The 20,532-nt window shown below is 37.1% G+C and overlaps 4 protein-coding genes and 1 pseudogene across 6 annotated transcripts; 4 read left to right on the forward strand and 1 right to left on the reverse strand.

Moving 5' to 3' along the window:
• Nucleotides 1-238: 238 nt before the first annotated feature.
• LOC104737758 (axial regulator YABBY 3) lies at nucleotides 239-3,315 on the forward strand. Of its 2 annotated transcripts, none has more exons than XM_087482220.1 (7): nucleotides 239-757; nucleotides 859-1,023; nucleotides 1,303-1,447; nucleotides 2,024-2,072; nucleotides 2,188-2,263; nucleotides 2,900-2,980; nucleotides 3,074-3,315. In XM_087482220.1, exons 1-7 carry the CDS (start codon nucleotides 644-646, stop codon nucleotides 3,149-3,151), a joined length of 708 nt encoding a protein of 235 aa, XP_087338346.1. In that variant the 5' UTR covers nucleotides 239-643; the 3' UTR covers nucleotides 3,152-3,315. The 2 variants fall into 2 exon arrangements, with proteins under 2 accessions (XP_087338346.1, XP_087338345.1); XM_087482219.1 differs by having other exon boundaries at nucleotides 298-757; nucleotides 2,021-2,072.
• A 2,751-nt stretch (nucleotides 3,316-6,066) lies between these two features.
• LOC104737759 (vesicle-associated protein 1-3) lies at nucleotides 6,067-7,994 on the forward strand. Of its 2 annotated transcripts, XM_010458013.3 has the most exons (8): nucleotides 6,072-6,353; nucleotides 6,471-6,541; nucleotides 6,689-6,770; nucleotides 6,885-7,000; nucleotides 7,084-7,245; nucleotides 7,328-7,369; nucleotides 7,493-7,570; nucleotides 7,665-7,994. In XM_010458013.3, exons 1-8 carry the CDS (start codon nucleotides 6,302-6,304, stop codon nucleotides 7,776-7,778), a joined length of 717 nt encoding a protein of 238 aa, XP_010456315.1. In that variant the 5' UTR covers nucleotides 6,072-6,301; the 3' UTR covers nucleotides 7,779-7,994. The 2 variants fall into 2 exon arrangements, with proteins under 2 accessions (XP_087338174.1, XP_010456315.1); XM_087482048.1 differs by lacking the exons at nucleotides 6,471-6,541; nucleotides 6,689-6,770 and having other exon boundaries at nucleotides 6,067-6,353.
• Nucleotides 7,995-8,014: 20 nt separating this feature from the next.
• Nucleotides 8,015-8,417, reverse strand: LOC109128293 (uncharacterized). Its single transcript, XM_019234363.2, has one exon. The coding sequence runs from the start codon at nucleotides 8,300-8,302 to the stop codon at nucleotides 8,120-8,122; it is 183 nt and encodes a 60-aa protein (XP_019089908.1). The 5' UTR covers nucleotides 8,303-8,417; the 3' UTR covers nucleotides 8,015-8,119.
• Nucleotides 8,418-8,704: 287 nt separating this feature from the next.
• Nucleotides 8,705-9,297, forward strand: LOC147930056 (putative lipid-binding protein At4g00165 pseudogene; annotated as a pseudogene).
• An 8,788-nt stretch (nucleotides 9,298-18,085) lies between these two features.
• Nucleotides 18,086-20,337, forward strand: LOC109125017 (scarecrow-like protein 6). Its single transcript, XM_019229488.2, has one exon. The coding sequence runs from the start codon at nucleotides 18,522-18,524 to the stop codon at nucleotides 20,181-20,183; it is 1,662 nt and encodes a 553-aa protein (XP_019085033.2). The 5' UTR covers nucleotides 18,086-18,521; the 3' UTR covers nucleotides 20,184-20,337.
• The last annotated feature ends 195 nt before the right edge of the window (nucleotides 20,338-20,532 follow it).

Genomic DNA, 20,532 nt, shown 5'->3' on the forward strand with positions numbered 1-20,532 from the left:
CTGCTGCACAAATCTTGACATTTTATATAAACCTTTGAAATCTTTTTATTTATTCTGCACCGACCAGCTACATAATTACAGTACTATACATAGCTAATTATTTAATTTCAAATACTCTGGTGTCAATATTTTTATGAGATTTTGATTTCGTTCTCTTTTTAATCACATATCAATTAGTGTTTTAAAAATCTGATTCAATATAAAATATAAGAAAAGGATGGATTGGAATAAGAAAATCCCGGTTCAAAAGGGTGGTAAATTAAATGAGAATGCAGGTATGCAGCAATGGCCTCTTCTACATCACATGTCTCCCAATTTGTTTAGGTACAGTGTCCCTTCATATTTACATAAAGAGAAAGTTCTCTCTCTCTTTCTCTCTCTCTAAACCACATCTTTCTTCTATTTTCTCCACCGTTCTTTCTCTCTCTCTTTCTTTCTCGACTTCAACTTCTGGAGAAGTACTACACATTTATAAGGTACTGCTCATCACCCAACACTAACACAATTGTCAAAAAGTGTGGTGGAAAGAGGGATCTACTTCTATCTGAATATCGATCAGTCATATCTTTTCAATCAAATCAAACCCTTCTCTTACTCCTTTTTGTTTCAAAAGAAAAAAAAAAAGAAAAAAAAGAAAGAGTCGATGTCGAGCATGTCCATGTCGTCCTCCTCAGCTCCAGCTTATCCACCGGACCACATCTCATCTACGGACCAGCTCTGTTACGTCCATTGCAGCTTCTGCGACACTGTCCTTGCTGTAAATTTGGATTCTTATCTCATCCCAATATATCCGTATATCAAAATTTCTAGCTCTAGCTAGGGTTTCACATAAATTAATTCATGCGTGATTGGCGGCAGGTGAGTGTTCCTCCGAGTAGTTTGTTCAAGACGGTGACGGTGAGATGCGGACACTGTTCAAATCTTTTGTCGGTCACTGTGAACATGAGAACTCTTCTTCTTCCCTCCGTTTCCAACATTGGCCATTCCTTTATACCTCCTCCTCCTCCTCCTCCCAATCTTTTGGTACATCAATTTTATAAACATGGGAAAAAATAGGGTTTTATTTCTTTCAAGAGAAATAGGGTAATAATTAATTAGGGCTTTTCGAGAAACGAATTATTGTGGAAATCCAAAAAAGTTTAATTTGGTTAGCATCACATGCTAGATCTTATACTAGGTTCTTGCTGCATAGAGACAATCCGCAATGGCAATGGCTAGGGCTTCATAATTCGAGAAACAGCAAAATTAATCAAAGAAGTTTTGTTTTTGCCAATTAGTCTGCTGATGATTTCATTTTGTTAGGAGGAGATGCGAAGCGGAGGGCAGAATATAAACATGAACATGATGATGAGCCACCACGGTGCAGCTCACCACCCAAATGAGTCTTTGGCTATGGCGGCTCGCAACGGACTGCAGGAGATGCCTCGGCCGCCACCAGCCAATAGACGTAACATTCTATCTTCTATTCTTTTTTTTCAGCATCTCCACATATACAAGAACAAACCCTAATTATTTCACAAAAACCCTATCCATTCATTTATCATTTCGTTTCACATATATACCCCAAACAATCTCGTTTCTTTTTGTTTTGGATTTTCGAAACTTCGATTTTCATTTTTATTTCCCGAGTATTTGACTTCTCTCGCATATATGCTTTTTTTTTTTTTTTTTGAAAGAAAAAATTGTCTCCACAAAAGAAAATTTAACAAGTCATCTGTTTATCCCCCGGAAATCTAGCTATACCTATAGACGCCAATTGATATATTTTTGGGGGTAGATCGTAAGAAAGATAATGATGAAGTGATGATGATAACGAGAAGTGAGAGGGAGAGAGAGAGAGAGAGAGCTAGGAGAGATAGAGAGAGATGTTATCTTTATTATATGATTATTTTTTGTGAGTTTTCTTAAAGATTTTTTGGGAGTCATATATATATATATATATATACACATATCAATAATGTTAATACAAATGAAGATTTTTGAAAATTGAATATGTTCTGTTTGTTTCTTTGTGAAAAAGCAGCCCCAGAGAAGCGACAAAGAGTACCATCTGCTTACAACCGATTCATCAAGTAAATTTTTATTCCTTTGCTTAATATGGGATCATTTCCCTAATTAACCATTTACTCGTATTTACAAAAAAAGATGATGTGACAGAGAGAGATTTAACAAATATAAATTCGACAGGGAGGAGATCCAACGTATAAAGGCAGGCAACCCTGATATCAGCCACAGAGAAGCCTTCAGTGCTGCTGCCAAAAACGTACATTACTCTTTATATTATACCCTTCTCTCTTTTACACTTTTTTCTTTCTTATATACACACATATATGCATAAGCATACTTACTCGTTACGACTTGAATAATAGTATATATAAACTGAGGTCTGCACCTAGATATGAGTTTTGGAGCTACATACATTGATTCTCACGTTGCTTTTTTAAAAAGAAGAACATAATAATAGTAACAATCCAACGTATTATAAAATAATGATAAGCCTACTGTATATGTCCAACATATTTTAGCTAGAATAGTGTCAGAATCTACTCTAGGGTTTCAATAGAATCTATTCTAGGGCTTCAATAAAGTCCTCAAGCAGACATTTAGTCGGGATTAGTTTCTCATATATATACGTATATTTTTGACCAGTTTTTATGTTTTGTTTATAAGATTTATACTTATATGATCTATATTATATAAAATATAATAGCTTTGATAGTAAGGGATAACCTTTGCGACAAAAAAATTGAGTTTCTTTAATACAGTTTTACAAAAAAAAAAAATTATATAAAATATATAGAGTTCAAAATAATAAATCCAATTTGAGCAGTTTATATTTCTTTTTCAAAAAAAAAAATTGAGCAGTTTATACTTATAATGCATGTGTGTGGTGAAGCAGTGGGCTCATTTCCCTCACATACACTTTGGTCTCATGGCGGATCATCCACCCACGAAGAAGGCAAACGTGCGCCAACAACAGGTTACTACTTTTAAGTATATGTATAATCAGGTGATCGATATGGATAGAATTAGTTAGCTGTATTATAATACTTTTTTCTAAAAATGAATTTAGGAAGGAGAGGATGGGATGATGGGATCAAGAGAAGGGTTCTACGGGTCAGCTGCGAATGTTGGGGTGACCAATAACTAGCTAGCCGAGGACTTTAATTCCGATCCCTACGCAATTTCCAAATCTTACGATCATTTTATAAGCTTCAATGTGGTTAATTTTCACTAGCTCAAAACATAACTTTATTATGATGATGATGATGATGATGATATTGATATTTGATCGATCAGGAGACATTTTTCGTATTTTTTCTTCTCGGAACTAAATTATATATTCGCATTGGAATGATGAAAAAGGAACCCTTCCAATTTTCAAATGGCCCGTGTAACACGGGCAGTACTGAGTATGTTGTAGTAGTAGTAGTAGTTAGGCTTTACCATACATTTGTTATATGATTGTTCTTTATTTCTTATCAAATTCGTAGTTGATTACTAGTGTATTATTATTGGGAAGAAGAAGAACTACTACTGTATATATCAAATAAATAATCAAAGAAAACCCAAAGCGAAAAAGAAAACTAGATTCAGACCCGCACGTACGTGCGGGATTGCTTTCCAAAACTAAGTTTATTGTTTAGTGAAACTGTAATTTTAAAGAATAAAACTGTAATTTTTTTAATAATTCGTTTATCGATAACTAAGACGAGTAAAAAATGTGTCGTGAATGTGGTATAGTAACTGTAATTGTATTAATTAATATTAGTAAACAATATCTTATAATTTGTAATGACAAATCTATACAATATTTAAAGCCTACGATAATTTTAGATGACCCATCATTACTGAAGAGTCTTCATGTATTGTTAGACTGTTTTATCTCCAGCCCATAATAAGGTGTTTAAGTACTTCCATAAGTTTTTATAGTGTTATATAATTTAAATTAATTTGTTCATAAAAAGAATTATACAACGTAATCAATTTCAATTTTTAGTTTTTATTTAATCTGGTTTTGGGTTTTATATCGGGTATTAATTCTTGTTTTATAAATCCATTTTTCTTGGAAATAATCAATGTATCCAAAGTCAGATCGATAGCTTCGATCCACGCCCATCGTTGATCAAGTTAAGTAAATTTTCATATTGTCTGGTTTTCTAGGAGATGTAAATTAGATTTAAAAAACTTGATAGTCTGATCACAACCCCGAAATCTAAATCGAAACCTCGTCATCCTGATTATATAATTTTCTTCATACTTAATAAATACTTAAATATATATCTTGAAAATAATACTCTACACTTTCATCATTCAACTTCTAACTCTAGAGAAATTTCTTATTAAATATGTGGTTAACCTGTTTTAGAAAAATCTCAAGAAATTTTAGTTCCCAACATAGATTTTGTTATGAAAGATCATATAATGTTTGCCGAAATAAATAAAGATTTAAAGAATGTATAAAGTTACATGACTGCCTCTCGCAAATCATATAAATGTCACACATAATCTTACACAAATTGGTTTCATGTAAGAGGCATAATCCACCATTAATCATCACTGACGCCTTGACTAGTAGTTATTTATAAGCGAGAATAAACTAAAGCAATAGAAAGTAAGTGTTCTATTCATATTGCAATAGTTAAAAAAATGCATATCTAAGTAATGTAAGAGACTCGAGTCCATAAATTGCTTATATGTTTTGAAAAACTTCTTTGAACACCATATTCATAGTTTGTTTTTGTGGTTTCCCATTTTTACCAAAGATTAGCACCTTAGCCACTATTTGAAAGTCACTCTTGATATAACAACATAGAGCTGTCTATGTGAAAAACATTGCAATTTCATACAATCACAATGTACATTATTAGGATTAATCGTAATCATCTATGTTTTTAAAAAATATAAGTACATAGATAAAAGATTTATATTTACGAATATAAGCTCACTTCGACATGTGCTAAGATCACTTCTAAGGTTTATCCAATGAAACTCGTGTACTGTCGCCATGAGTGAACAATCCGCACTTAATCTTTATAGTCGTCTTGAATGGCTTAATGTTAGCAAAGCTAGTGATTCCATTATTTTGCAGCCTTTTTTTTCCTAGAATATATTAAATGAGTATCGAGTATATTATTGTAAGCTACATTGTTTTCGACGACCCATATATTTATAGTTGAAGACCTAGGTATTTGGAATATACCTAGCATATATTTTGCGAGTAAATGATTATATGGGGATATGGTAAGTAGCAAAGATTTCGCGTAATTTTCTTTTGTTAGTTTAGGTAACATTTGAAACGATATTGTTGGTAATTTTTAAAGTTTGGTATGGTTCTTTACATTGTGTCGTTATTTTATTTAATTTTATATATTTAGGAAAGCTTTAATTTTAAATGATTTCGGTAGATGATTCCCTTTATTGATTTTGTAATAAATTGGAGATATGCAAATTGGTAATTCGCGTGATTATAGGGACATAAGTATTATATGTTTCTCATTATTGTTGCTATTCGTAGAAATTATAGGAATTCATAGTTAATATTTGTTATTTAAAGAATGCTGTTTTGAAATATTGTATTTAATGTAAGTAGGCCACTAAATGGTCGCATATTGGATATCGATGTTATGGGCCGCTCGTTTATCATTTTATATATCTTATTTATGCGCCACATGTTTTTCTACTATATGATATATATTTGTTTGGTGACGGGAATAAGTAATCTTATTCGGAACCACAAAACACAATCCGAACTAACAAAAACAGAGTGACGATAAGATCAGCGTGTTTTGACTAATAAAATTACTTTAATAACCATGTTGTTTTCTATGCTTTTATTATATTTTCAAGGGTATTTTATGTCATATTTTGTCAATTTTATTACTACAGACCAAAAAATGATTCCCTTTTTAATAGTATAGATAGAAAAAAAAAGAAAAAAGAAAATGCATACGAAGACCGGAAGACGGGCCACAAATAAAGTGACAAAGACTGATGGAACTTCGTATTGGGCTTGATGAAACCCAAAAGAAGTTTATTTCTGTTGGGCCTATTTCAGTCATAAACATGACGAGCGAGCGATGTTCAGACGACAGGAAAAGAAAAAAAAAAAAAAAAAAAAAATTAAAAGGAAGCTAATTTACCATTTTTGGAGCTCCGTCGTATATCTTTTTTTTTTTAATACTCATTTCCTTGATCAAAACTTGTATTAAGGAGGTATTCAGATTTTGTAAATTGAACAAACCCTAAAAAAAGAAAAAAAAAGTGATAGAGAAAGGCGAAAAGGGGGAGAGAGAGCATCATGACAACCGGAGATCTCATCAATATCCATCCAACAGAGCTCAAATTCCCTTGTAAGTTTCGGTTTTTTTGATTTTGGAATTTCCGATTTCCGTTGAAAAATATATATATTTATTAATTGTATTGTATGGTTTGGTTTGGAATTGGGTTGGGGTTTGGGGGGGGTGAAGTCGAGTTGAAGAAGCAGAGTTCGTGTTCGATGCAATTGACCAACAAGACTACTCAATGTGTCGCTTTTAAGGTCCTTTTTCTTTCTTTCTTTCTTTCTTACACTCAGAGATAGATTAGAATTAGATAGAGAGATCTTTGCTTTGGTTTTTATTCATGTTTTATTTTGATAGATAGATAGATAGATAGATACACTAATTATAATAAATAAAAAAAACAGGTAAAAACAACGAGTCCTCGCAAGTACTGTGTCCGTCCAAACACTGGTGTTGTCTTACCCGGTGATTCCTGCAATGTTACAGGTTTTTTTTTTTGTGCATTTTTGAATTGAGAATGAGAATGAGAGTGGTGCTCTTCTTGTCTTGGTGTGTACTTTGTCTTTTTTTTTTTTTTTTTATATAATTAAAATGTTTCAGTGACGATGCAAGCCCAGAAAGAGGCACCTCTTGATATGCAATGCAAAGACAAGTTCCTTGTTCAGACTGTTATTGTCTCTGATGGTACTTCTTCCAAAGATGTCCTCGCCGAAATGGTCTCTCTCTCTCTCTTGCTCTCATTCTCTTTGTTTTGCTTTGCACTCTCCGTTTTCTTAATGGTTCTTCTTCGTTGGTGCAGTTCACCAAGGAGGCCAGTAGAGTGATTGAGGAGTTCAAATTGCGGGTTGTTTACATCCCTGCTAATCCTCCTTCACCTGTCCCCGAAGGTTCTGAAGAAGGCAACTCTCCTAGGCCTTCCCTCAACGACTTCCCCTCTCATAATGCCTCTCTTTTTGATGACGTTTGTTTCCATTCCTTTCATCTATCTATCTATCATCCTCCTCCTTTTAAGTTATATTTCTAATGCGTTTCTTGTTTGCCAGATGTCTAGAACGTTTGAACAAACTAATGAGAAATCTTCTGAGGTTACTACTTGTCTCAATCTTTTTCTTCTTTCACCATTATATATATATATATAAAAATAACAAAAAAAAAAAAAAACTCTTTCTCTTTCTGTAAATGCTGACCATTGTATATTTTTGCCTCAGGCATGGTCCATGATTTCCAAATTGACCGAGGAGAAGACTAATGCTATCCAACAAAGTCAGCAGCTTCGACGGGAACTGGTTTAGCCTATCTCTCTATCTACTTGTTTTTTTTTTTTTTTTTAATTATTTAGCTGAATCTTCTTCATAAGAGGGAATTTGTGTATTTCATCAGGAAATGCTGAGGAGAGAATCAAGCAAGAAGCAGTCGGGCGGTCATTCCTTACTGTTTATGCTGCTCGTGGGTCTCCTTGGTTGCTTCTTTGGCTACATCTTGAACCGGACTTAAACCCCTATATATATGGGGTTATAGCTTCATCATCTTTTTTAATCCATCATATCGTTGCAAAGTTCTAAAGAGAGTATTTTTTTGACCAGATTTTTTCTTTAAAAATTGAGGTGTTTTTATTTATTTATTTTTTAAAGCTGTAAAATGAATAGCTGCTGTAGCTCAGGAACAAAGTGATTTTGGGGCTGTTATTGATTTAAAGCACACTTTGAGTAAGATCTGAAGAGTCGTTGTTATGATTGTAATTAGATCAGCTGATTCATTAAGAAAACAAAGAAGGTTGTTGGAAGTAACAACAAAAAAAACAAGTAGATAAATAGAAGGCAGTGTGACATGTTTCTTTAGTCTTGAAAGTCTTCCAAGGACTTGGTCTTTGTCTTACGGTATCTCTCTTCCATTTGCTTGGCCATGGAATAGGCTGCTTGAGCCACCTTTTCTATGTTTGGAACGTTGTAGCTCTGCGCTACATAAATCCCGCAGATGGTTCCGCACACGAAGGAGAAGTAGCTTCTTATCAACCCCATTTTTTTTTATATTTTACCCACCTTATCAGATTTATCCTAAGAGAAGCCACTGGGTTTTCTCTAATATATATACTACTAAAGAGCTTCGTCTTTTGCTTCTTTTCCAAGGGGTTTACCGGTTAATTAATTCCTCTCTAACTTTTTCTCCAAGGGTCAACTCCTTAAATCTCGCCCATGGAGTATTATATTTTCGAAGATATGACACTGTCGTTTTCCAACTGCAACAGCTGTATTTATTTTCTAGTGAGCCGAGTAGATTTTCTGAAGGTTTCAATTATGAGAAGAAGACAACATACCTTAGAGACTAGAGATAACACAAACAATTGTGGCCACAAAGACAATTGATAAAATGCACCAACAATGAAAAGAAAGAAAGCAATTTTGTAAAGGGCCTCTTTTCTTTTTTCTCCTTCATTGGTATCCATCCCATAGCCATTAGATTCAAAGGTAAACAAAAAAAAAAAAAAAAAAAAAAAAAGCCTTAATGGGTATCTCGAAAGCCTGGCGATCGCTTCTTATCTTGCTGCTCCTCAATATAACATTCTTCTTCGGTCACATTACACCAGGAGCCACCGTCAAGCCATGCCCTCCCACAAAAGAATCCCCCATGAAATGTCCAAAGGACACGCTCAAATTTGGAGTGTGTGGGAGCTGGTTTGGTCTGGTTAGTGAGGTCATCGGCACACCACCGAGCAAGGAGTGTTGCTCACTCATCAAAGGTTTGGTCGACATTGAAGCTGCGGTTTGTCTCTGCACTGCCCTTAAAACCAGCCTTCTCGGAGTTGCTCCGGTCAAAACTCCCATTGCTCTCACTCTACTTCTCAACTCTTGCGGCAAGAATGTTCCTCAGGGGTTCGTCTGCTAATTGATCTTGAACCAATTCTTATTATTATTATGTCAGGCAAGACTCAAGTCTCGAGTGATAGTTTCTTGTATTGTTGTATTTCATATTTATAAACGCCAAAAATAAAATAAAATAAATGATGTTTGGGAAATTTGAATTATAATAATAACAGTCCTAAACCTTCGTCATCGTCATTATCATCGTCGGCGCTCTGCTATTTCAGCTAATGGCGACAGTCTCTATTTTGTTGACTTGTCCATCTTATCAATTTTGTATTGGGCTTCCTATGATGGACAAATGTGGTAATTTGAACTGCACGGTGCAGACTCTTAACTATTTGGGCCGGGTTCAAATCGAGATCCCACACCAACAAAATTCCAGAATTTATCATTGAATCGTTTACACAATATTTTTTTTTTTAACTCTTTATTTTTTTTTCCTTAAATCGTTATTCAAAAATCTAATTGAGATTAAGTAACTAAAAATATTTGTACAAACAATAATGATAAAATGTTTTAATATGCCATTTAAAAAAAATTAATGTTCCAAACACACTACGTTGAAGATAATTTTTTTTTTTTTTGGTAAACTTGTAAATATCAGATTAATGAAAAATATGTTTTACAAACATTGTAATGTCTACAAAAGGCAAACAAAAAAAAAGGTTACAATAGAATTAGTTAAGATTTGAGTGATTTAACAGATCCAAAGGGCCATTAGCATTCGCCAATGTTTCCTATGTCTTCTAGAAGTGATGATGTTGCGCAGCTCCCTGTCGACGATCTTAAAGATGAGAGGGGGGGGCTAAGCGTTGTGAGTTGTGTAGAATGTTGTTTCGCTGCCTCCAGATATTGTAGACTACCACTTGCGCTGTAACTTTTCTGAGCAAAGAAGGTGCCGAAGTAGAGGAGAATCGGGTCCAGAAAAGAAGTTCTGCCCAAGAGCAGAACAAGCGTTGGCGAGGACAGATTCTGCTAAGAACCAATCTCCAAAGGTGGGCTGAGAACTCACAAACTAACAGGAGGTAATCCCGAGTTTCTGACTGAATCATACAGAGACAACAATCTGAGGATTGAATATGTCCCCAAGAAGCTAATCTTTGTCGTGTGGGCAGTCTGTCGAGATGGCTTACCCACATGTTGAATGCAAATTTGGGTACCGCTCCTTTGAAACATACCGAAGATGACCAGTCCTTTGTCGTGGCTTTGGGCCTCAAGACATCCCATGTCCTTGCTGCTGAGAACCCTTGGCAAGCAACATCATTTACCACCCACTGAGAAAAGTCCTCACCTAAGTCAGGAGAGGGGGCAAGGGTGGTATTAAGGTGATCTTGAATGGCTAGAGCTGAGTCTGATCTTGATAAGGGAAGTCTCCAACCCTCTTCACTATAAGCATCAGCGACTTTTGCAGATAAAGGAACCCTCAGAGAACGAGACCCAAGGTTTCCAATGCGTTTGATGAGTGGCCCAAGGGTAGTCAATTTATCAAACCAGAAAGACGCTGTCAGGCCATTACCCACTCTGGTTTTTATGAACTGCTCCGCAAGAGGCCTTAAATTTAGGAGCATCTTCCAAGTCCAGGAGTTTGATTGAGCCGGTATTATTTTCCAGAACGATTTATCTCTGAGATGGTGATGATGGTGCCATTTTGCCCAAATATAAAGGAATCATCAAATAGCGCCCAAATAACTAATAAGTCTCATATTCAGAGTCTTGTTCCATTTTAGTAGTCGCCTTAAGGCCAGATCACCTTCATTTTTTGGAAGACACACCACAGACCAATAGACTTTTGCACCTTTGACCTCTGCTATCTGTCCTGACCAAAGGAACCGAGAGCATAGCCCCTCTAACTTTTTAATACAACCCTTTGGGAGCTGAAAGGAGGACATCCAAAAATTTAGAGAGCCGAAGATAACCGAAGCAATCAGCTGAGCACGGCCAACGAAAGAAAGCAATTTGGTAGACCAGGATCTAAAACTGCAAGCAGAGGCTCATATTCAGCTATCCGCAACTTCCTAGACATGAGAGGAAGACCCAAATACATGATAGGGTAGGGTGCCTATAGGGAAGCCATAAGCATTCACCATATTACATTCAGTCGGGTCGAGCCCTGCATGAAAAAGTTGACTCTTGTCCTTGTTAACCCTCAGTCCCGACCATGATGCAAAGTCATCTAGAGTTTCGCATATACCATGGAGGGGAGAGCTTCCACCATCAAAGAAAATCATAACATCGTCCGCAAACATTAAATGGGATATTAAGATATCGCTTGCCTTTGGATGGTAATGAATATAACCGGCTGCAAACCTGGAGTGTAAGAGATTAGAGAAAACCTCCATGGCAAGAACAAAGAGGAAGGGGGATAACGGGTCCCCTTGGCGCAGTCCTTTTGTACTCTTGAAGAAGTCACCACTACAACCGTTTACTGAAACAGAAAACGTTGGCGTGGAAATACATTAGGAAATCCAGTTGATGAATCTCTCAGGAATAGCAAGGGCTCTCAAAGCGGCAAGTATGAAATCCCATGTCACAAAGTCGAAAGCTTTTGCGTAGGTCAAACTTAAGCATGCCACGAGGGGAGATGTTCTTCCAGTTGTAGTTGTGCACCATTTCAGTTGCAAGTAAGACATTTTCAGCCAGGGAACGGCCAAGGAGGAAGGCAGATTGGGCAGAAGAGATAACATGTGAAAGCATGTTCTGCAGCCTGTTGGTCAGGAGCTTTGCAATTACTTTGTACAGTGTGTTTAAGCAAGAGATAGGCCGGAAGTCGAAGGTTTGTGAAGCAGTCGGCGTCTTGGGAATAAGTACAAGTGTGGTGGTGTTCCACTACTTAAGCAATCTGCCAGATGAGAAGAATTCAGCGACCGCAGCGGTTACCTCTGGTCAAATAACGCTCCAAGAGTCTTTGAAAAACTCAGTGGGGTAGCCATCAGGGCCACACGACTTGTTTCTTGGTAGAGGAAAGAACGCATCTTTTATTTCTGCGTTTGTGAAGAGGCTCTCAAGCTTACTAACTTAAATCTGGGAGTAGCGGTAAGACAATAATATATTCATTTCATCTTGCTCCAACAGATACGGACCAGGTTCTTCACTAAGAAGACAAGCGAAGTAATCGACACAGTGGTCCAATATACCTTGTTGAGTTTCAATTTTCCAGCCATTCGTGTCAAACAAGGTGGAGATGGCGTTGTTGGAGAATCTTGAATCGGCCATTCTGTGGAAATATCTTGTATTTCCATCCCCCTCCGCAAACCAGGTTACCCTGGATTTCTGAAGAAAGAAACTTTCCTCAGCAGCTGAGAGAATATGCCATTTCCGCTCAGCTTCCAATTCCTGCGCAGCATTGGGTTGAGAGGGATCAGCAAGGGTAATGGATTGGAAACTCAGCAATAGATCATGTGCTTCTTTAGTTCGCTTTTCCAGATCCGAGTAGTTACACTTGCTGAAGTCTTTGATTGGTTTCTTTAAAGCTTTGAGTTTTCTTGAGACTATGTACATAGCTGAACCCGTCACATTGAGGGAATACCAGCTATCCCGAACCAAATGTTTGAAATCCGGGTTTTGACGGAGGAAGTTGAAGAACTTGAAAGGCCTTTTGACTTTTTCGTGAGAATCCTCCACAACTACAACACATGAAGCGTGATCCGAAAAATCTGGTTCACCAAAGATACCAACTGATGAAGGGAAATGTGCACACCAACTTTCATTTACTAGAATACGATCCAGCTTTTTGGACACCGGTCTAGTCTTGCTATTGTTCCACCAAGTGAAAGTGTTTCCTTTGAAGACTAGGTCAGATAGCTCGGCATCGAGAAGACAGCTCCTGAAATCTCTTACTTTTCTGTCTACATTCAGCGAAACATATGTGGAGTGCTCGTGAGGATTAAGAATTTGGTTGAAGTTTCCTAACATAAGCCAAGGGCGGTCCGAAATGATATGCGATGCTCCCAACTCCACAATCTCTTTCCACAACTCTTTTCTTTGACCCTCTTCATTGGCAGCATATATGACTGAGATAACGATCTAGGACTGGGAATTTGGGAGTAATACCTCACACGTGATCATTTGCAGAGATTTAGCAACAATCACCACTTGAACGGTTGGATCCCACACCACCCAAATCTTTTCTAATTATGAAAAAGCATAGTTAGCTTCAAAAGACCTGCCTGGAAGAAGAGCACCTATAAACTTCTGATCCTTTGGCTGTTTAACATGAGTCTCTATGAGACCTCCAAAAATAGGCTTATTAGCCCTATACCATTTTTTAAATCCGCTTTGGTGACTGGAAATATTAAAGCCCCGGACGTTCCAACAAAAAACTTTTGTACACATAATTAATGAGAAGATTTGAGGCCCTTGCCTCTTTGGATTTTCTGCTTTTGCTTGGAAATTACTCTAATAAACGGTTCCTCCTCTGAGTCTGTAGATAAAACATCAGACGAGTCGTAGGCTAATTCCTTATCTGAGGTAGAACTATGCTCAAGTTCTGTTGTACTTGTGGGCCTAGATAGCTTACTGGCTGAATTTGACTTACTAGATTCACCTTTTGTTAGTCGTTGAGTCCCTTCCCTCAGGACAACCTTAGTTTTGCTTGTATTCGTGCTAGTGTCCACTGCCAGCTGTGTCTCAACAACCTTCGGGGTAGTTTTGATCTGCCACATTTGCGCAACCGATCCAGTTGAAATTGCAGACACTTGTTGGTGAGACCGAGAGGGAGTAGGAGTCTTTGATCTCCTCCTACGCTGATTTATATTCTTCTTGGTGCCATTACCGTTTAGTTTAGGACAAGACTCCGGCAAGTGAGTGGTGGAGGAGCAATATGTACAAGTAATGGGAGCGGCTCTGCAATGATGCAAGCTATGGCTGATTTCCTTACAGTGTGCACATAGAGGGGGCATCCACGGACTCGACACAAGAATCCTGCTTATCTCACCAGAGTCAAATTGGACGTTTACTGCCTTGGGTAGTGGTTTTCTCGGGCTATAATTGTGAACGCTTTGGCCACTTCGAGATTGGTCTTATTTGCTGTTGAAGGATGGAGGCACTTAGGATAACCTACCATACTTGCGATATGTTGTAGCCCTTCTTCATGGAAGAATTGGAACGGGACATGTCTGAGTTCCAACCAGACTGGAGCAGAGGAGAGCTCCGGCTTCACCGGGACGACCCCGGGTTCCCAATTCGCTACAAAGATAGTTTGGCCTTCGATCTACCATAGTCTTTGGTTTAACACCCTACGATGGGTTTGCGAGTTCGGAATCCTGAAAAGAAACACATTTCCTTCCATCTTGAATACATAAATGTCTTTTTATTGCTTACTCCATATTCCATTTTCAATGTTGTGTATAGTGCCTTGTGAAGGAGGATCTGAGTAAAATTGGCCTAGGATGAAGAATTCACAGGATTGCTTGTTCCTCTCGATCAGTGCATTTGGAATGTTAACACACAGTTCACCGGAAGGGAGCGTGAAAGGTGAACCTTCCTGGGTGAGTTTCTTGGAAGAGGCCTTTACACGGTCCACCCACAAATCCACGTTTGCAACGGGGATAGGCTTGTCAGCGGTGTTAGGAGCAGCCGCTACATTAGGAATAACAAGAGGATTGCCTGAATCCCTTGATAGAGTTTCCGGGGCTGCAAAGACTGGCTCAATGGTTGTCGAGACAGCTGGGAGCGGTACAGGAGGTACCGATATGGCCAAGTCTGTCACGGGGATAGTCGACTGGGCATAAGAAGCAGCGGATTCTTCAGGTTGAGTCAACGAGCCCAAATCAGATCTGACGATTTCTTCGAAGATAAATTTTTTAAATTGTAGTTTGTTCTTTTTCGTTCATAATTATTGAAAAAAAATATCAAAATCATTATAAGAGATTGGAATGTATTTTTTATAGTGTAATTTTATGATTAAGTGTTGTCATTGTCTAATGAGTGTTAGATTAGCTACATTTAAAAACATAACTAAATGACTACAGAAATAAGGAATAGTATATTTTAGGAGGAGAAATGTCCTTGCCAACTTTATATTGTGGTAAGTATTAATTATTTCCGGCCGATCTTGGTTGATTTATTGAATCATAATTATTGTTATTTTGTGTCTAATGAGATAGAAGAAAATCTTCTCTCTTTTCTTTTTCCTATCAACAGTCCCATGTGATCTCCTTGTAATAGTTGATCTATTTTTGTCTAATCTAATCATTATCCTAAAATCTAATACTAAATGAACGACTCAATCATTTTTATAGTTACATGCATACAAACTCTAACACGTCATCATCTAAATAGATAAATGTTTAACAGGATTTTTTTATATTTAGCTGACTTTTTTTTTCCTCTTCCTCTAATGATGGCAAATCATGATTCTATTCATATAAAATAAAACCCATAGGAGAATAAATAAGCTGAAATATTTTTTATTTTCTAAAATGATCAAGGGTTGTAGATGAGATTTGTCATGCATAACTATCCAATTGAGTGAGGTTGGGTGTTTTCTTAAAGGGTCCCTTCAGACAAGAGCAAAGAACATGTGTTCACCACTTACTTCATCCCCACGAAGCTAACACGTCAATATAAACGTATATTCTAACATATCCAATATGATGATATATATACCATGAAACTTGAAAATGTGGTGGTGTATACTATGTATGTGATCATGTTTACAGGAATATTGGCTTATCGATATAGCTAGTTAAGATTCAGTTTTTAATTAAAACTAATATATACTCCTAAGATTCAGTTTTTGTTTTTGTTTTGCATACTTTGGATATCGAAAATATAGAAGTTAGTTAGAATCTGATAGAATAGTTTGCACGCACAAGAAAATAAATGCATTTTCATATTAATGCATATAATGAAATTTAAGCCATTTTGTAGGTATGTATATCTATATTAACATTTTGGAAGTACATTTTGTATTATGCCCTCTTAGTTTTGTTTATTTAAAAAGTTATTGATAACATTAACCCCTAAAATTTTTTCAAAGATAACATTACTCTAGATTTTGTTTCCTAAATATTTTACATTTCATTGCAACAAAAAAATAACATCAATCAATATGGAAATAGAAACTACCATATATTTAACCACACATTCTCTTGTATTTTGAAGATATTCTATATATGAATCCTTCGCATACAGAAAAAACAACAATTTGATTCCTATTTTGTTTTCCAAGTCATGTGAGTTTTGATTCTTAACGTAAGAAACAATTTGATTGACATATATTTAAATATTATAATTAACATATATAAACTTAATAAAAAATTTAATTATTATGAATATGTAAAATTAAAAAAGTCTAAAATACTATATAATGTGGTTATATAGTATATGAGTTATAAAGAGGACATGTTAGAATTAATAAAATATTATTAAATTTGAGTTAACACGAGTTAAATGCTCATTTAATTATTTATCAACACTACTAATATTAGAATATTTGATATAAAATCAAGTTTATTTATGTATAAAATAATCAAATCATTAGGAAAATGTGACTTAATCACATCGTATAAATTACTGATTATGTCTTAGATCCCTTATTTTTTGTTATAATAATTAAAAATCATAATAGAATTTCAAACACTAAATATAACAAACAAATGGTCATGAAATGTATTGCGGGTTAAAAAAATAATATAAATATTTAGCCGCACAACAACCGAAAAATTTAGTTATTTTTCTATTTACAAAACATCCAATATTTAATAAATTATTTACAAAACATCCAATATTTAATAAACATATACAATATAAATAATAAATTATAATAAAAAAATTATTAAAATCTAGTTCATTACAAAATTAATCACCTCTTTATTAAAAAAAAATTCTTTGGTTGTTTGTCACTTGTTTCTGATTGCTTTATTTAGGCTTTTTTCCATTGGTAGATATATATGGTGATTGGTGACTTGCTACATCCATCCATTGTCTGCTCAATAAAGGACTATTCCTCGTTGTTTCGATCAATCTCTCGTGCATTTAACTTGTCACAGAAGAAACATCATTCACAGATCTTCAATCACCTTTTTCTTAAAAGGATGAACCAAATAAAGTACTATATATAAATATATAGTTCCTTCTTTATAATTATAATTAACATCCACCACTTAATTGGTTTAGATACTTGGGGTAGCTAGTAAAGAATAATTATTTTTCGTTAAAAACAGCAAAAATGTACATGCAAACAGATATTTTCTTATGTAGTTCCAGGACTTGCTTTAGATTTATGTCAAAATTAATGTCCGTAGGAAACTAGTGTAAGGCAAGCACGGTGTTGTGTGGTTTAGCTTAGACAATGAACTGGCTGATTTTATTGGTTCATTAGATATGATCGTCCAAACCCTAAAACACCCAATTGATGACAAAGATCATACCAAAAAAAAAGGAAATAACGACAACACCGTTGAGATAAAACAAGACTAAAATAAAAGAAAACAATAGCCCAAATACAGTACTTTGTAAACCACAAAGTTTAATTCATGAAGACAAAATTATAAGAAAACAAAAAGACCCCAATGTATGACATGCAAACTTACGGTACAACATCAAAATATGGAATTTTTTGTATTTTTATGCCTAGTAATTGTGTGTATTTTGAATTATCTGTGGCCACACGAGCCAAAAAAAAAAAAATTATGATCGATCATAGATAGCCAGCCACACGTAGCTTTGTCTATGAACAGTATTTTAGCCGTTCAATTATATCATTTTCGAAATTTTCCCTTGGCTTGGATAACCAGTTCGGTTCAGATAATGTTCCGAATGAGACGACTCAAATGTCCTTTTATGCACATGATTGTAAGTTTGTAACCCGACGATCAAAATTACACTCTACGGAACGGAGAGTATGTGTTTATAAAATAACTTTTCTAGAAGAAATTATCAAATTACTCATCAGAACAATATTTATAATAGGGCCAACTTCAAAAATATGTTAAATCTAGCGAACAACAACAATAGTCAAAATAAAATAAAAATAGTCGAACTCCTCTCTGTTTCAGATGAATGTTATCATATAATAACATTGTATATTCCACTTATCTGTCTAGCTACCACAACAATTTGTCACTGAAAGGGGATTGCAAGACACGCGCGAAATGTGAGAGTGGGGTTGGAACAGAAGACATGTTAGATTTAGAGAGCAAAGATTAATAACACATTGTGTAAGTTGTATAAGAGAAGCTCATAAATTGTTAAATAGTTTGCCAAAGGCAAAATAAGAAACGGAAAAGAAAGAGAGAGAGAGAGAAGCAGCAGCTAGCGCACTTTACCACTTTAATATATCTTGCACGCATCCAAAATATACCACACCACAACAAAGGCACAACGAAGAAGAAAGAAGAAGACGAGAGAAGAAGACATTGAGAGTAAGTCTGCAATGCTCTTACCCTTTGAAGAGTTTCAAGGGAAGGGGATTTCTTATTTCTCTTCTTTCTCTTCTTCTTCCTCCTCCTTCTCCCAACCACCGTCGCCCCTTTTGAGCCGCCGCAAAACTATAGTTGGAGGAGAGGAAGTCGAAGTTCCCACAGCGGAGCCTAACTCTGTTCTTGACGCCCTGATTAGCCCTACCTCCTCCTCCACGGTGTCTTCCTCTCACGGCGGTAACAGCGCCGTCGGAGGCGGCGGCGTCGCCACCACCGATGAGCATTGCGGACAGGTTGTTTTGGGTGATTGGGAGCAAGTGCCTCATGACCAGGAACAGAGCATTCTCAGACTCATCATGGGAGATTCCACAGATCCCTCCCTTGAACTCAACAGCATTCTCCAGACATCTCCCACCTTTCACGACTCTGATTACGCATCACCTGGATTCGGAGTCGTCGACACCACCGGATTCGCTTTAGACCACCACTCTGTTCCCGGCCTTCTGATCAACCAAAGCCAGACTCACTACACACAGAATCCGGCGGCCATCTACTACGGGCATCCACCGGCGAAGCGGCTCAACCCTGGCCCCATAGGGCTAACGGAGCAGCTGGTCAAGGCAGCAGAGGTGATAGAGAGCGGCGGCGGCGACACGTGTCTAGCTCAGGGGATATTGGCGCGGCTCAATCAACAGCTCTCTTCCCCAGTCGGGAAGCCATTGGAAAGAGCAGCTTTCTACTTCAAAGAAGCTCTAAACAATCTCCTCCACAACGTCTCACAAACCCTAAACCCTTACTCCCTCATCTTCAAGATCGCCGCTTACAAATCTTTCTCCGAGATCTCTCCCGTTCTCCAGTTCGCCAACTTCACCTCCAACCAAGCCCTCCTCGAGTCCTTTCAGGGCTTCCATCGCCTCCACATCGTCGACTTCGACATCGGCTACGGTGGCCAATGGGCCTCCCTCATGCAGGAGCTCGTTCTCCGCGACAACGCCGCTCCCCTCTCCCTCAAGATCACCGTTTTCGCTTCTCCGGCAAACCACGACCAGCTCGAACTTGGTTTCACTCAGGACAATCTCAAGCACTTCGCCTCTGAGATCAACATCTCCCTTGACATCCAAGTTCTCAGCTTAGACCTCCTCGGCTCTATCTCTTGGCCTAACGAGTCGGAGGAGAAAGAAGCCGTCGCCGTTAATATCTCCCCCGCGTCCTTCTCGCAACGACCTTTGGTCCTCCGTTTCGTGAAGCATCTATCTCCGACGATCATCGTCTGCTCCGACAGAGGATGCGAAAGGACGGATCTGCCCTTTCCGCAGCAGCTCGCCCAGTCGCTGCACTCACACGCCGCCCTCCTCGAATCCCTCGACGCCGTCAACGCCAACCTCGACGCAATGCAGAAGATCGAGAGGTTTCTGATACAGCCGGAGATAGAGAAGCTGGTGATGGATCGTAGCCGTCCGATAGAAAGGCCGATGATGACGTGGCAAGCTATGTTTTTGCAGATGGGGTTCTCGCCGGTGACGCACAGTAACTTCACGGAGTCTCAGGCGGAGTGTTTGGTTCAACGGACGCCGGTGAGAGGCTTTCACGTCGAGAAGAAACATAACTCTCTTCTCCTTTGTTGGCAACGGACAGAACTCGTCGGAGTTTCAACCTGGAGGTGTCGCTCCTCCTGACTCCGCCGCAGATTCAATTATCAAAACATTTTTATTTTTAAATCATCCAATTGATTATACCTAATGACATATTTTTAGTTTTCCATTTTATTTTGGATCAGTGCGATGGGTATTTTTAATTTAAGATTCACAAAAATATACTACTATCATAAAATTTTGTGAGTTAATTAGTTGTGTTGATTATTTCAACACTTATATTATACTGTACTAACAAATTCAATATCATTGTGGTGCTTGTTGGTTAGCTATAGCTCAAATTTTTATGTTTCTAGTTAATTAAGAAATTATGAATGGGTGATGATTTTGATGCGAGGCAGAAAGCTACTGCTCATTATTATTTGTGATTTAT

Source organism: Camelina sativa, chromosome 13 (assembly GCF_030686135.1).
Source record: "Camelina sativa cultivar CO46 ecotype springtype chromosome 13, ASM3068613v1".
NCBI classification, from domain to species: domain Eukaryota; kingdom Viridiplantae; phylum Streptophyta; class Magnoliopsida; order Brassicales; family Brassicaceae; genus Camelina; species Camelina sativa.